Here is a 17,433-nt window from a genome sequence, read left to right as displayed (position 1 = left end):
CCTTTCTTGAAAAATACCATGTATATTATTTTGTTTTGAAATTAATAGCATTGAGAAGAGCGAACTTTATTTTCACTGTTTTTTTACACTAATATTACTCACTTTTTCCACCTGGCATTGTGTGATCTGTAAGTATCAGAGCTGACAAGGGTAGCGAATTCATAGGACATCCACCCATACTTTGAAATGTAAACTTGGCCAATTAGATCCTCTAACTTGGTCAGATGACTCAATTAAGATGAGCATTTGAGTGGATTTAAAAAATAATGTGCCTATATACAGTTTAGGGAAGTGGTAAGAGTGCTACAAGGTAAATGTTTAAATGAATGATTTCAAAAATTATAAACGAGAGCTATGCCTACTTAGATGTGAATATGCACAGCTTTTAAAGGAGGAAAAAACAACTCTTCACAATTTAAAAAAATGTTTCGTTTTATGTAGATAAGAGGAAAAGTGGGAGCTGGGAACTCAGGTAGAGATGGAGTAAGAAAGATATTTAACCGTTATCAATATAAGGATGGCAGTACCTTAGTTTTCAACCAGTGAAACAGCCTGCAGATAAAATCATTTTGGTTGGTGGATGAAGGTGCACTGTAAATTGACACTGAACTTTAGCTTGCCCTATGATCAACCAGCCAGAACCCATAGGTTCCTGCGGAAGAGCAGTTTCTCAGTTGCAGGAAGGCAAAATAAATGTTTAGTTTCCTGCTGACTGGATAAGTCTATTGAAATGAATACACCAAGGGAAAACAGGTTCGCCCTTTCTTCCATGTTAACCCTGATTTTAAAGGTTTCCTTCAGCCTCTCCTAGAATGGTAAGAACTTTGTATTATTTTAGAAGCACAGTGGCAACGTTTCAGGCTGGCTACTTCCTTTGTGTTGCTAGGCACTTACGCCTTCCTTCCCAGCAGAGGCTGTCAAGTGCTACTGCTGCTGCTCTTTGCTGGTAGGGTTTGCCACACATCTGCTCAGCTCCTGGGAAATGATGGGATTGATGATCCTCTCTCCTGGAAGACCTTTCATCACAGAGATTCGTATCAGGTTGTATTTTTAAGCAGGCTGAAAAAGAAAGCCATTAGCTCTTCTTAACCCTTAATTCAGGATACAAATATCTTCTGATTTATTGGTTAATTTTATACCCTTTTCTTTTCAAAGCTGAACACTGAATAGCTTGGCAGATGCCTTCTATCCTCTCTACCTTTGTTGCCAGAGGATTGTCCTTCTTTCTTTTCAGCCTCACTGTGATCTGTGCAAACAGCTACTGACTGCAAGAGAGCTTACCAGAGGGAGAAGTATTCATGTCTGAGCTTTTAAATTCTGAAAATGAGGGGATTGTTTTGTCTGGAAAAGTCATACGTTGTATGCTCTGGCTATGAAATGATGCCTGTTAACTTTTTATTAAAATAACCAGGGAGGTTATAGAAACCATAAAAGAAAAACAGCTTGATCACAATCCTAAAACTCTCAAAGCCATGTCCTTTTCTGTACAGCTTTATTAAAGAGATGAAGCAGATCTGATTTAGTGTGAAAGAATAACAAGGTTTATCCAACTTCTCTCTGCTTCATTATTGGCTTTTAGGTTTGTATCTTCCATCGATATTTAAACAGAGAATGCAAATTTAAATAGGTGTATGATTTTGCTTACTGAATTTAAAATAAGTAAAAGTACAAAATAAAATAATGTACCTAGGAGAACCAGGTTCTGCATAGGTAAGTTATTTTAATACTGACAGCAAGAAATGTTTTGTTAGGGATGGACAAGAAACTGAGAGGCATTAGGAAGCTCTGTTTTAAATGAGGGAATTTAGATGGAAGTCTTTTTGTGTGAATCTTTGCATTTTTGTTTTGATTAAGAAGTATCAGCTACCATTGAACTGTTGGAGAATTTCTCTTGTTTCTCAAGACTTTCTGTGTAACTTAGAGCTGCTGTGAGTCACGTACAGAGTATAGACAGTCTCATAATTAGGAATACCTGTTTTCTTCATGATCCCCTCAGGACTTCTTTTAGCCCTTACACCAGGAACTGAGTTGTCCCCTCCCCCATTATTAATGCTTACTTATGACAAGATACTCAGACCTCAAAGCTTAGGAGGGTCAGGTCCTACAGTTTCTTCTTCCTTTCTGTGTGTTGTTGGCTTTTTCTGACTTTCTGGGAGACTCAGTCTCGTTTAAAACAATGTTCCTTTGAGAAAATACGATCTGAATTCTTTTTTTTTTTAACATTTTTGATTTATAATAATTTCACAATGTTGTGTCAAATTCCAGTGTAGAGCACAATTTTTCAGTTATACACGAACATATATATATTCATTGTCACATTTTTTTCTCTGTGAGCTACCATAAGATCTTGTATATATTTCCCTGTGATATACAGTATAATCTTGTTTATCTATTCTACATTTTGGAATCCCAGTCTATCCTTTCCCACCCCCCACCCCCTTGGCAACCACAAGTTTGTATTCTATGTCTATGAGTCTATTTCTGTTTTGTATTTATGTTTTGTTTGTTTGTTTTTTACTTTAGATTCTACATATGAGTGATCTCATATGGTATTTTTCTTTCTCTTTCTGGCTTACTTCACTTAGAATGACATTCTCCAGAAGCATCCATGTTGCTGCAAATGGTGTTATGTTGTCTGTTTTTATGGCCGAATAGTATTCCATTGTATAAATATACCACAATCTGAATTCTTAATAGGTGACTTACAATGATCTTGTGGAACATGTTTTTTTGACTTGAGAGTTACCTGTGCTGAATTGCCTTTTAGTAATGGAACTCCAAAAGTTCTACCGCTCGAATTTTGGGGTATGTTTTAATAATCTTTTAGAGAAACTGGCTACCCAGTTACTGAAATAAATAAACAGTCCAGAGGCAACAGATGAGAACACTATCCAGTCTTGTGCTTGGCAGCAAGGTACTCTAAGTCTGTTTTATTTATGCTATTGCTACCACTATCTTTTATTTTTCCTCATTTCTTTCTTTGCCCCAAAGCACCAAGCAATAGTTTTTACATACATTCACTCTAACACTTCCTGGTCTTATGTACAGAGGGCTCAGAAAAAGAAGTCAGCCTCACTGAAGGCAATGGAGTCTGATGGCTTGAACTCTCAGTAAAAGAGATCAAATGGGACTAATTTTAGAAGAGTTGGTGTTGGGATAAATAGAAAGCTGTATAATAAATAGATACAATGATGATACTCTGTTCCCCTTTTGTTTTCATTTATGTTGCCTTGGTATTTTTTTTTTTTGTTTGTTTCTTTCAGGAAACATGCACAACATCCATTGATATTTATACTAGAGAATATGCAAGAGTTCTTTGCATCCCACCTCTGTATTTTATGGAGCTAGAAATACAGTTTTAGGAAAAAGCAGTTCAATGTTAGAAATGTTAGAAAAAGTAGTTAGACTAAAAGAAAACAAAACAATTAGTGCTATCAAGATTGTGTTAAAGAGGTACTTCTTATACCTCTATAGGAAATAAATTATTACAAACCTTTTGAAAAGTCATTTAGCAATATATACCAGAAGACTTAAAATATTTGTGTATTTTGACCTAGGAATTCTATTTCTGAGAATTTATTATAAGGTGACAATAATAAATATAAAAAAGACTTTATGGGCAATGCAGTTTATCACATTACTAATTATTTATAATGAAAAAAATGGGAAACAATCTAAATGTCCAACTATAAGAAATAGTCAGGGAAACCCCAGTCAACCAATTGTTATGTAGCCATTGAGAATGTTTACTAGGAGTATAAAATAATGTGAAAAATGTTTTTGATATAGTGTTCGTTGGTGGAAAAGGTAGAGTATTGCCTATTCAATATGATTACAAATTGATAAAATATATCTGTACTTGGGAAAAATTAAGTGTATTAAAATATAGGCAGTGATTTATGTTTCGATTAGGAAGCTTTGTGATTTTCATTTTCTTTTATAGCAGATTCAAAATTTTCTTTAATGATCATGTACTATTTAGATAATGGGGTGAAAGAATGAAAGCCTCCTACCTTCCTACTAAAAATATTATTTTTCTTGCAGTTTTAAACAGCAGGAGTAAAAGTCAGCCTGCAAGCTTTAGAATAAGACTTTTGCAAAAAACATTGTGCAGCATGGATTCTGTGGATTCTCTACCAGAAGAATTTTTTGTGAGGTAAGGGATGGGTTGATAAAAGCCAAATGAATTTGTTGCATTCTGAAGACATGACATTTGTCTTTTCCACATAACCTTGGAAAACTAGTGTGAATGTGATACCATTATGTTTCAAGACAATTTAGCATCTTTGATTAGTGGAGGATGTAGACTGGGTGAAATCTAATTTTACAAAATTTCTCTAAGGACCACACCCTTGGTAAATAGTTAAGAACTGAAAAATGTACCATAGCTTGCCACACTTGGGGCATGCTCAACAAGTAATGTTTTATTTTTTATTTAACAAGCACTTACATAGATTTATTTTTTCTAGGTATTGTTTTAAATGCTTTTAGAAACGTTAACTTATATAAACCTCATAACAAGTCTATGAGGTAGATGCTGTTATTATGCCCATTTTATAAGGTAACCTAAGCATAACACAGAAGACCCTACTGCCTGGCTCAGTTGGGCCTAGGCCAGATGTCAGTCTGACCCCTCCAATTAGGGAAAGTTCAGCCTGCCTATACCTCTCCCATTTAATGTTAAACAGCAGGTTAGTATTGGAGAAGGAGTTCTCACCTTTAGCTATCTCATATAATAAGCAATGTGTTATATTACAAGCATGTACTGATCTCCTTGGTCTTAGGGAGTAAAGACTAAGATAAAATATATATACTTAGGGAGAATTATAATAGGAAAATATATAAAAATTATTTTATCTTTAGGGAAAATGTATGCATAAGTGTTAATATTAGAGATGCTGTGGCTGTGTATAGGGGGAACAATAATTATTGACTGGAGTTCAGTGGATTTCCACAAGGTGACATTTGAACTGAGCTTTAAAGAATAAAGACAGCTTCTGATGGGTATTGAAGCAGAGCAGATGGGAGGTTGTTTGGCTGAGAAAGCAGCAAGTAAAAGTAAGATAAATTCTTGGGGAGGATTTTGACTCCTGGTAAGAAATTTAGCTTTATTTTGTGCAGAGCCATTGACATTTTAAGAAAAGAAATGAAATTTTACACTCTTTTGGGAAGACTACCTCTATTGATAGTGGGAAGGATGACAAGGTATGACACTTGTAATAGTTCAGGAAGAAGCCAATGAAGGCTTGCATTGGTAGGAATAGTAAATAGTAAGAAAGGAGGGATTTATAGAACTAGAATCAACAGAATTCTCTGACTGCTTAAATGTGAGAAAAGGGGCAAAGAGAAGTAGAGATGGCCCGAAGGTTTCTCATGACCAGAAGGAAATCTCTACTGTTCACTAATATGGGGATCACAAAAGCAGACAGGCTTACTGTGTATTGAGAAAGTAAAAGAGAGGACAGATAATGAATTTAGCTTTGGACGTGAGCAGATTGAGGTGCCCCTAAGACATTCTTAACGGAGATTGTTGAATGGGTGGTTGGAAATGTGTAGCTGTAGCATCAAAAAGCAGTTAAGGCTGGAGATACAGATTTGGGAATCATTAGAATGAGGTGCTGTTTGAGTTCATGGAAGTTTGCTCACTTATTTGTTTGTTTTTGCATTTAGTCATTTATTCAATAAATATTTGAGTACCTACTTTATGTCAGATGTTGGGCTAGATACTTGAAGGTAAAGTAGTGAATAAGAAGCAGGGCCCTGATCCCTATCTGACAGTGTTTATTCGTGGGCATAAATGAGATTGATTAAAGTAGAAAATGTAATATGAAAAAAGAATTAAAAATGGAATATTACTATACAATATACTACATACATTTCAGGTATGTTATAGCAAAATTTCAGCCTCTCTCAGCAGCAGAATAAAGTACACAGGTGATAAAAGTGGCAGAATAGCAAAAGAAAAATACTAATCTTGCACTTAGTTTTAGCTTTGCTAGTCCCCAGTGTGTAACTTGAAACAAGTTACATAACCTCTCTGGACATCAGTTTTACCCATCTATAGAATAAAGTGGCTGCCATATATGACTGCTGATGTACCTTCCTGTTCTATATTAAATATTATTAAAATAATAAATGAATAAAGTGAGTGAGAAGAAGAGGGATAGCCAGTGGTACAGACTTGAGAAGTGGACAGCTGGAAGGATGGAAAGACTAGGAGAACCAGCAGCAACAAAGGATGCAGAGGTTTCGAAGGAGGGTTGGAGAATATGATGGATAATGTTAAATGATGCAGAAAGGTCAGGTAGAATCAAAACCTAAGACAAAGCTGTTGGAATAGCAAATAGGATTTCATTAGCAACTTTTATTAGAGCAATTTTAATGTTGGGGAGGAAGTGCGGGTTAGTTAAGTTTACACATTGAAATTTGTGGTGGAACCTATAGAAAATATGGAAGCCCATGTCCCCCAATACTGATTAAGAAGCTCTGAATTAGGGTTTGGACATCTGGATGTTTCCAAAGTTTCACAGGTGGTTTTAATATGCATCTGGGACTGAGAACTACTGGGTTAAGGAATGAGTGATCATGAAATAGAATTAGTAAGTAGAGTATATGCTTTGAGAATGTTTTGTATTTTTTCTCACATCTGGAGAGTGCAGAATACTGCTGCAGTGTTTTTCATTTCTTGATGATACAAGTTCCTTGTATTCCTTTTAGGATTGGGGCTTAGAAATAGAAGAAGAGATAGTTAACAGGTTTTTCTTTACCATGACACTTTAAAAAGCAATATTGTGAAGTATTATTTATGTGTATGAATCATCTTTTGTTGAAACTTTCACCACCTGTCCTAGTTTCCCCTGACAAAATCAGTACTTAGTAGATGATAAATGATTGTTAAGTGAGTACATAAATGTAAAGTAAAATAGGATAATAGTCAGAAAGTAAAAGTCTAAATAAATAAATCAATTGATGTAAGTTTCTCACCTCATTTTATCTCTGCTGGTTTATAGAATTAAGAAAATTATATAAATCATACATGACCCTATGTTACGGTTCGTATATTATGAATCCTGTGTCATGGTTCTGTATGTAGGCAAAAGCAATTTTATAAATAAATGTTTCAGTTTAATAAATAATACTGCATATGTTCACATTTGAAGCCCATGGCAAAAGCAAAACTTGTCAAGTTACTCCTTTTCACAAAAATAGTTAATAATTTTTAAACATGATACTTTGCCTCAAATAAAAAAAGTTATTTTGGAAAACTGGAAAATTGTAATGCTAAGAATCTGAAACAAAAAAGAAAATGATCTGCGTAAGATAGACCTTTTCCAAACCTTAATTATCTTCATAAACACATATATACATAAAACAAAACATCAACCTTTTCAGTCTTTTTTTTTTTTACATTGAAAGAGTGCTATAAAGTTAATTTCCCCCATTATTTTGGTCTATTGTGTGTCTATTAAAGAAGAAAGAATTTTTATTTCAGCTTTCTGATCTCTCTGCCACCATCCAGTAAAGGGCTTTTCTTTAACTTGAGTCTCTAAAAAATATGATATCTACCACCATTACCAGTCTTTGGTACATATTGTTTACACTTTTGAAATTTTCAGGCAAAAATTCATGTTATCTTTTTACTACTACAACTTGTATTCTTTGTAAGAAGATGCCCTGAATATACTTTTTCTTCTTTAAAATAGGGATCCTCCTGTGGAGGAACAGGCTATGGAGGAAACCAAGAATAAGGTAGAAAAATCAACTGATCAACTGGTAAGAGAAAATTTAATTTTCATTAACTGTTAGTTAACTAATAATGACTAATGTATGAGAATATAATGCTAAATTTGATCAGTTTAATTACCTGCTAAAAATTTTCCTACCTTAGTGGTTATGGTTAAATCTTTCTTTGATAATTAATATTTGTATCTCAAAGTTATCATTCTAAGCACCAGTCTTCACTGTAAGTTAAAATTAGTAGATAATTGAATTGATTTGCCCAGAAACATCCTAACAATCAGTTTTAAGAAATCTATTTGTCTTTAAAGCAAAATTCAAACAAAATGAACACTATACACAAAGAAAACATACACAGATAATTTTAGTAAGAAATTTCACTGAGTTGTTTCTGAATTCTCTTTCCTGTTTTTAATCATCATTGTTTCAGAACCTCCAGTTCTAAATGAATGAGAATAACTGAATTATATACTAATATAAGGCTTTTATTGCCAGTGACTATACTTTATGGTAAATTAAAAAAATATACATAACATATTTGGGAATATTACATGTGCTTAATTTAGTGAAGGATGTTTGAAGAGGTATTTATTTGTTAGATTCTTGTCAGTGCAATTTTTACCCTCCACTTAATTTTGTATAATGGTTGATGTCCACTTATTAATAAAGTTTATAAAAGTTATCCAGTAACTTAGGAGAAGAAAATGTAAGGATATAAAATAACCATAGTATTCACCTGCATGAGGTTATCACCATAAAAAATATTGCAAAGGAAATACAAGATGTGCAAATGTACATGGGGATGTACAGTTGGACCAGGAGGATTAGATCCAGAAAGGACATTTCTAGATACAGATTTGGGAATACAGAGGCAGAGGAGGTGATAACTTTGATTTGAATTTGGCTTAGATGCTAAATCTATTTTGCAAAAATGGATTCATCATCAAATATTTTGACAACTAACTTAAAAAATTAAAATTGTACTTATAATAAGATAGATTTAACAGGCATGAGGCTTATAATATTTCCTGTAGAAAAATTTTTATTCATGCCGTAATCTTGCTTGTGGATCAATTTGGTAATTATTATTAATTTGGTAATTATTATTAAAGGATTCTTCAGTGACTTTTGACTACAAGATTGACCTTTAGTTTGAAATATATGCACTATTGACAATGGTCATTCTTTATAAGGGTTGGTTTGGTTATTTGGGGGAAGTTTTTTTTTAACTTACTGAAAAATTTCAAACCTACAGAAAAGTTGCAAGAATAATATAATGAATACTTAGATACCCTTTACTGAGATTGAACAAACTGTTAACATTTTCTACATTTTTGGATGTAAATATAATTAAGTACTACAAAATGTAAGATGTATTTATTAGGTATTATTGGGAATGGAGGACTCTCAATTTAAGACTCAGACTCAGAAGGGGAGATTAGACAGATAGTCCTGCAGTGGATTTTATTGGTTCCTAGTCACTTTTCTGGATAGTTCCAGGTCTGTTAGAAGCCTTACAGTTGGAGTCACCCCCCACGAGGGCATTTTCAATGACTCTGTATGGCCTCTGCAGTAAGAATCTGTCTGTTCTGATATTCAGAGGTCATTAGCAGCATATTCATGTTCCCAAAGTTTCAGAAGAGAATAGGTACCTTGTTAAGGTTTAAAGGAAAGCCACCATCCATTTCATGCCCTTTATTCATTTCTATTACTTATTGTTCCTCATAACTAATAGAAAATAGAAAATCCAGCAAGACTTGACTGTATAGCTATCAGTTAACCATTAACTATGGCTTTGTAAGTCTATAAGGATCAGTTTCTGAAGTCACAAGATTATCACTGTTTATTCTGACTGAATTGAGAGTGTGCATAACTCATTTTATTATACTGCTTTATTTGTAATTTAAAGTATTACAACTCTGTTCATTTTCAAATTGCTGTGTTTAGTAGCTGAAACATTAGTCACATAAAAAGCACTGTTAGATACAGTTTTCATATTATTTTGTAGAATAATCTATGTAATATTTTAAGCTTAGCATTTTTTATGCTTTAAACGGACTAATTCAATACATGCTGTGTATTTCTCAAGGGCAACCATTTTTTATGGCTTAACTCACCTTTAAGGCTAAAATCATTCATGTTTCCCATCCCATCACCATACATTCCACCACCATACAAAGAAAGGTTTAATTATTTCCATCTTTGAAACTATACTTTGTTTATTACTTTTAAATGCATTTATAATGGCCTTCCCTATATTAAAACTTCTTGATTTTTGGTCTTAACTTTCTGTCTACGTTGTAAGCTCCTCGAGAGCAGAGAGAATGTCTTATTCTTTTGGGGACTTTCTGTAGTCTGTCATAGTGATCTATATATAGTGTATAAAGGCGCTTTGTTGTTTTTTTTTTTAAATACTTTGGCTAGTTTTAATATTAGAGTAAATAAGAATATGGATAATTGTGTAAATTTTTAATAATGTCTCCTAGGACAAACAGGAAAAGGACACATCTGCTGATCTTGTTCCTGTTAACCTACTATTTGAAGTGAAGAAGTTATTAAATGCAATTAATACTCTACCAAAAGGAGTGGTTCCTCACATCAAGAAGTTCTTGCAAGAAGATTTTTCCTTCCAAACTATGCAGGTACAATCATCATTTGTTTTTTGGGACAGAAGTACAACCCTCTGTCTATGACTGTCTAGGGAAAACACATTGTGTTCCTTTACTCTCACACTGCTACCACACCCATAGCACTTCTGACACTAGATGTGTGGGTTTAGTTCCATGCCAATCAGTTCTCCAACACTAACTGGGTGTCCTACAAGTCAATTCAATTCCAACACTACCACCTAGAGTTAACATCAGATCCCACAAGTTAAGGACCCAGTCCCACAAGACTGCTTGCACTTCAGATGCCAGTCACCAGTCCAGGTTGTCCCAGTACTTCTGACTGACTAGCTATAAATTGAGGTTCCCATAATCTCTCTTGGTTTCAATAATTTACTAGAACAGCTCACAGAACTTAAGGGAACACTTAATATTTATGTTTACTGCATGATGAAGGATATGATAAAGAATACAGCTGAACAGTCAGATGAAGAGATGCATAGGGCAAAGAAGGGTCCTGAGTACAAAAGCTTCTGTCCTTGTGGAGTTGGGGTACACCACTCTCCTGGCATGTGCATGTGCTCACCAAACTGGAAATTCTCCAAAAACCAGTCCTTTAGGATTTTTATCAAGACTTCATCATGTAAGCATGATCAATTATTAATTCAATTTCCAGCTTCTCTCCCCTCTGTTGGGCATGGGGCTGAAAGTTCCAAGCTTCTAATCATGCCTTGGTCTTTCGGTGATCAACCCCTAAACAGAAGCCAAAAGAGTCACCTCATTAGAACAAAAAACACTCCTGTTATCCAGGAAATCCCAAGGGTTTTAGGAGCTCTGTGTCAGGAACCAGAGTCAAAGACCAAATATTGGCAGGAACTAGGGACAGGTCCATATACGTATTTCTTATTATTTTACGATGAGTCCTTTTTCTTTTCTTTTCCTTCCTTCCCTTCTCTCCATTTCTTTCCCTTTCCTCCTCAACTCCTTCACTCCTGCCCCCTCCCCTTCTTCCGCTTGCTTGCTTGCTTGCTTGCTTGCTTGCTTGCTTTCTTTCTTTCTTTTCATAACAATGTCACTAAGGTCTTGAAATCTCCATCTTACATCTATTGAAGGGTTTTGGTTTCAGCTTTGACTATAGACTTTTATTAATTAAGCAAATAAAGTTGTTGCTAGCCTTTCAAGAATAATGGTAGAAATGTGGGTTAGTAGTTTATAAGCTGTTGACTGTAAGGTTTAGTGTTTGTTCTAATTCATAGCCCACAATGTGCCCCTGGGAGAGCAGACTGCTTTCAGTTTTCCTAATTTGTAAAATGTTGACAGATTTTTCAAAAATATAAGATATAAAGAAAAATAGTAAGACTTTTAGATTTTAAATGAGATAAATATTCTAGAGAATGCATTATAGATTTGCTCCACAAATAGTTTTACTAGGTAATAATTTGTGAAACTCAGCACAAGATGGGTATCAGTTTATAAATTAATGTAATTTCCCAAAGTTAAAGAAAATGATCTACCCTTTTCTTTGTGACAATTAATTAGGAGGAGGGAGCAGAACACCTTAGATATCTTGAAAAGGCCACATTTGCCTTTTCTGTGAAATAATATATCATTAATTGTTTCTATGAAACAAATTAATATTATTATGATTAAAAATTCAAAAAAACCTGAAAATATCAAAGACTTAATATACAATTATAACCTCAACTGAAGTGAATTTATCACAATATGAATTCTGGTTTGAAATTGATGGAATAATGCCACTGTTTCCTTCTTTTTTGGAAATCCCTGAGAAACAACAACAAGAAATAGAAATCAGTTTTTTATATATGTATAAATACATATGTGTGTGTGTGTATACACATACACAGTAGCAAATTAGAAGGTAAAAATGTACTAAAAGTATTTTATTTATTATGGCAACAAAAAAGATAAAATACCCAGGGAAACACTTAAGAAATATATAAGATATAAACAAATGTTTCTCAAAGTTTTTCCAAAGCCACTTACATGAACCCATCTGACCCCATACTAGTTCTAAAGAGTCAAAATCTCTAGGGGTAGGTCTTTACCGAATACTCTACACCCTAATTTTCTTCACGGTAAGTTTAGAAATCAATACACTATATTAAAACAATAAATAAAAATCTCTAAAACTCTATTAAAGATAAGATATGAAGACCTGAATGGCAAGCAATACATGTAGGAAGACACAATCTGAGAAAGATGTCAATTTTCCTGAAATTGATATTTACAGATATTACATACTGAACAATAAAAATAACAGAAGGATTTTTTTGTTATTGTTACTAAAAGCTAATTTTAAAGTTCAAATGGGATATTAAAGGAATAATAGCAAAGAAAATACAGAAGAATATGGAAAGAGTGGCTAGAAATTTGCCCACTTTGATATTAAAACTTACTATGAAGCTCTAATAACTAAAAGATTGTGTCATTTGCTCTTGACTCTACAGGCAAGTCTAGAAAATAGAAGAGAAATTCCAGAGGTAGACCCAAATACATACAGAACTTTTACATATAAGATAACAAATTGGTAATACTGAAGGGGAAATGACAAATCAGCAATTCCAATGGGAGATTTTAACATTGCTCTCTTAAAGAACTGATAGAACATGAACACAAAATTGGTAGAGCTATACCAAACTTGATCTGACTAATATGTGTAACACTGCAGTCAACAATGGCAAAGTATATATTCTTTTTAAGTGCACATAGAACATTTATAAAAATTGACCATATACTAGTTCACAAAGCAAGTCTTACCAGATTTTAAAGAATTAAAAGATGTAGAGTATGTTTTCTAACTACTGTACAATTAATTTAGAAATCAGTTACAAATAGATAAACTAGAAAACCATTGTTTCTAAGTTAAGATATATATAGTTAACCCAGGTGTCAAAGAAGAAAGCACACTAGACATTAGATGAATTTTGGAACTGAATGAGAAATATATGTGAAAATTTGTGTTATTAGATAAAAGCTGTGCTGCAAGGATTATTTATAGCTTGGAATGCATATAGTAGAAAAAGAAGCAGTTATCCAAACATAAAATTCAAGAAGTTAAATGAAGAACAGCAAGTTAAAAGTAGAGTAGAAAAAAAGAAGTAATAAAGATAGCAAAACCTAATGAAATAGAATAAAACAAAATGGAAGAGGTCAGTAAAACCAAAACTTGCCTTTTTTTGAAAAGACCATTAAAATTGATGAATGCTTGATAAGAATGTTCAAAAAAAACAGAGGGTAAAAATAACCAAAATCATGAATGAATGTGAAAACATCAATACAATTTCCATAGCCATCTGTTTTGTCTGAAGGGGATTAAGAGGTACAGACTTATAGCTATAAGATAAGTAAGTCAAGGGGATGTAATGTACACAAAGGGAATATAATCAATATTGTAACAAGTTTGTATGGTGATGGATAGTAACTGGTCTTATTGCAATGATTATTTCATAATGATGTCATAAGAAAAATATCAAATCACTATGTTGTACACCAAAAATATATTATAGGTTAATTATATCTCAATAAAGTTTTTTAAAATCCATAGTCATCTAAAGGGTAATACAGAATTCTGCTACTTGCTGTGGCTGCCTAGGTTGGTTTAGAGCAACCTTCCTTTGAGAAGAACTAGAAAAACAGGACAGAATCTTTCTTATTAATGCATATTTGTGCTTTTCTGGCATATCACTTAATTCTGCTAGTGATTGAAATGATTCCAAGCTTTACTTCTGTTTTGTGAAGAAGAGTCTATTTATGATTGACCTTTTGTAGCAGATACTATTAGTGCCCTGCCCATACCCGATGGCCCCTTGTATGCTATCATTTCAGTATACTCTGGACAATTTTCAATATCTCCATTTCTATGCCTCAGGCCTTTTTTTTTTTTTTTTTTTTCTGGAACTACAGAAGGCTGTACTTCTCATGGCAGTTCATAGGTTCTAAGGAATTAACACTGCCACCACCACCCCCCCTTACCTCAGAAAGCACTCAATCAATAAGCCTTGGGAGTTATAATATCCCATTTCTCTTTCCCCTTGAGTTGGATAATACTGAGGCTTAAATTTTTCCGTGTTTTCCTATTGTATTAATCCTAGTCACCCGCTGTGGGTAACTAGCTTAATACCGTACCTATTAACTTAAAGCTGCTTTCTCTTCCCTGATTCATTTCTCCACTCCCCTACCATTATTCTCTGCATCTCTACTACTTACATTCAAATCCTTGTATCAGGATCTGCTTCCAACTGGAACCAAAACAGACATTTTTACTCTAAGGGTAAATTTCTTCAGGGTCCAAACCAAAAGAATAAGGTATTTGCCAGGGCCCCTCTTCCTTGTCAGGTCACACACTCCAATTTTCCCCTGAACTCTGCATGCTTGCTGAAAGCCCTGCCTGGCATCTCAGCCACAACAGAATACAGCAATTGCTTAGGGAGAAAAGTGGCTCCAAAATTCAGTCTCATGTCTCCGGGCCTTCCTCCTCTCTTGCAAGTTGGCCCCAGAGATTTTCAGTGCCTTGGTAGCTTTGCATTGCTTTCAAAACAAATGTTTTTTATATTTTATCCAGCTTTTTTAGTTCTCATTGAGAGAATTGTTCTGAAATTACCTAAACTGTTTGGCAAAGGTGGAACTTCAGTGTTATGTTTTATATACTTATTTAAATTCAAGAGATATTGTTGAGTAAATACTTAGATCTGTGAGTCTGGAATTTAGGTGATAGTTCTGAGCTTGAAATATAAATTTGGAGAATGTCAAATTTTTAAATATTGTTTGTAGATGTATTTAAAAAGGTGACAGTGGATTACTTTATTTAGGGAATATGTATTGAGGGAGAAGAGGTTCATTAAATTGAGTGTTAGAGAGACTGAAGTAAAGTGTATGGTTAGGCTAGGAGAAAAAACAGGAAAGTATTATATACTGGAAAACAAGTTATGAAAAGTGTAGATTAAACTTCCCACATAGATAATACATCATTAAACACATAATGTAATTTAAGCCAAGCACTTACGGGTACACAGGATTGGAGAATGGACACAAAGATAAGATATAGTTCTTCCTTTCATTTCATCCATGTAAATAACAAACTATGGTATATAATAAATCATATATTAGCTTTGTTCCAATTGGATGACAGCATAAGATGGTTTGCCCTGATGTTAGTATTTTTACTGCCAGCATTCCTTTTTACTGAAGGTTCAGGTCTGGAAGGAAGATTTTAGCTGTTAGGGAATAGAAGGTATGAGAATGAAGTGGAATTATGACTTTCCTCTGAGTAGGAGTAGATGTTGCCAAGCCCTTGGCAGGCATAGGGATGCTTTTTAGTGTTTTGAGGAAATAGTTACTAAGAAGATTTGTCAAACTACTTAGAAACAAATCCATATGAGAACAGTTTTATCTAGGTCATATGGATTTTTTTAAACCATCTTTATCTCTATTCTCCAAATTTTCTACAATGAGCATGTATTATTTGTATTATAAAAATATATGTGGGTGTTTGTTCTGAGTTAAGGAAATTTTCAATTCAATTATTTTCCATAGAGAGAAGTTGCAGCTAACAGCCAGAATGGGGAGGAAATTGTTCCTGCTTTGACGTTACGTTTCTTAATAACACAACTGGAAGCAGCACTTAGGAACATTCAAGCTACTAATTATACTGTAAGTGTTTTAATTTTGAAAGTTTGAAATAATGGACTTGGACAACATTCTTCAATGAGAGAACTGCTAATGAATGCTTATTTTAAGGTGTAGGCCAATTTATATTTTCCTCATTTACCTCTAGAGAAAGGTACAGATAAATTAACTTCTTTTCTGTGTCTTGTACTTTCTTATGACTGCATCTCTTTAATAAGCCTATTCTAGTTTCCTTCCTACCATAAAATTGTTCATCTTAAATAAAAAGAAACTTGAACTAGTAAAAATAAGCTTTCCCAATTAGAAATGGAGAGTCGTGAACTTCAAAAACTACTCCTTCCTTTCCCCTTAATGATTAATCATCTCCTCTTTCTACTGGTATTTCTGTTCTTGTAAAAATTGGAATTTCTACCGTCTTTTATTGAGTAATTATATGAGATAAAATTGATGAGACATATTTATATGTTCAAGGTCAAATGATACTTTAGAAATAAATAGACAAATCTGAGGAAAAGTAAACATTGCATCAGAAATCAAGGCCAATAGTATAGGACATAAAAGGAAAGATCAGGTCTTTGAATAATTAATTCAGTAAATGAAGTTTTACACACATGTAAGAGATGTATTAGAGTTATCTCCAAGAAAGAACTACCCAGGCATCAAACAAAGTAGCCTAAGACACAACATACTATATTATAATTGTGTACAAAGAGATGAAAAAGTCTTCCTTGTTTAGGACTCTCAGGACAGGTTCTAAGAGGCGATATATTTCCACCATAAAGGGATTCTAGATGGAGTCAAAGAGAGAACAAAGAAAAGGGAGTTTGCAGCAGCATGTAATCCCAAGAACTTCTGGGATGCTGCAGACCTGCTGTTTCTCCCATTGACCAGGTTGCTAAGCAGTGAAATAAATCATTATAAAATCAGCATCAATAGATGCTGGTTGCTTAGACTTCTTTACCTGAATGTTACTTTAGAAATGAGTCTTACACTAAGAATGAAAATGTTTCTTCTCTTGATGGCACTCATGAGCAGAATTGGAACTGTCATGATCAGAGCAGCCTGCTGCTGTATCCAAACGGCTCTCCCTGTTCCTCGGCTCTCCCTGTTCCTCGGGGCCACCAAGGAGAGTTGAGGCAACCTTGTAGGAAGTGGCAGTAGGGTGGGGGTAGGGGACAGCTGCTGGTAACATCTCTGTTTCCATTTGCTACCTGAAATAATCTCTGTCAGTGGGGGCAGGGTAGGGAGGAAAGGGCAGGGCATTTAGGTTAGAAATGTACCACTTGCATCTTTAAATTCTTAACCTTCTGTTTCTAATTATAGAGTTACTACTGTTACTACTTTATATTGTTCTCAAATGCTCTTTTTGTTTAGAACTGTATGAACTACATGCTTTGTTTTATTATTCATGAAGCTAGTTTTTTAAAAGTTAAAAAATAAT

At 34.0% G+C, this 17,433-nt stretch overlaps 1 protein-coding gene across 6 annotated transcripts in view; it reads left to right on the top strand.

Moving 5' to 3' along the window:
- DZIP3 (DAZ interacting zinc finger protein 3) overlaps positions 1 to 17,433 on the top strand; it is a 104,206-nt gene that overhangs the window by 9,570 nt on the left and 77,203 nt on the right. For all 6 annotated transcript variants that reach the window (XM_031456135.2, XM_031456109.2, XM_010978399.3 and 3 more), the window contains 4 exons: positions 4,045 to 4,156; positions 7,704 to 7,773; positions 10,224 to 10,379; positions 15,900 to 16,016. In XM_031456135.2, the coding sequence (XP_031311995.1) occupies positions 4,116 to 4,156; positions 7,704 to 7,773; positions 10,224 to 10,379; positions 15,900 to 16,016 (384 nt within the window). In that variant the 5' untranslated portion in view covers positions 4,045 to 4,115. The remainder of the gene's footprint in view (positions 1 to 4,044; positions 4,157 to 7,703; positions 7,774 to 10,223; positions 10,380 to 15,899; positions 16,017 to 17,433) is intronic.

This window comes from Camelus dromedarius, chromosome 2 (genome assembly GCF_036321535.1).
Source record: "Camelus dromedarius isolate mCamDro1 chromosome 2, mCamDro1.pat, whole genome shotgun sequence".
Taxonomy (NCBI): Eukaryota; Metazoa; Chordata; class Mammalia; order Artiodactyla; family Camelidae; genus Camelus; species Camelus dromedarius.
Note: the sequence above shows the minus strand (reverse complement) of the source record. Positions and strands in the feature narration are given on the sequence as shown.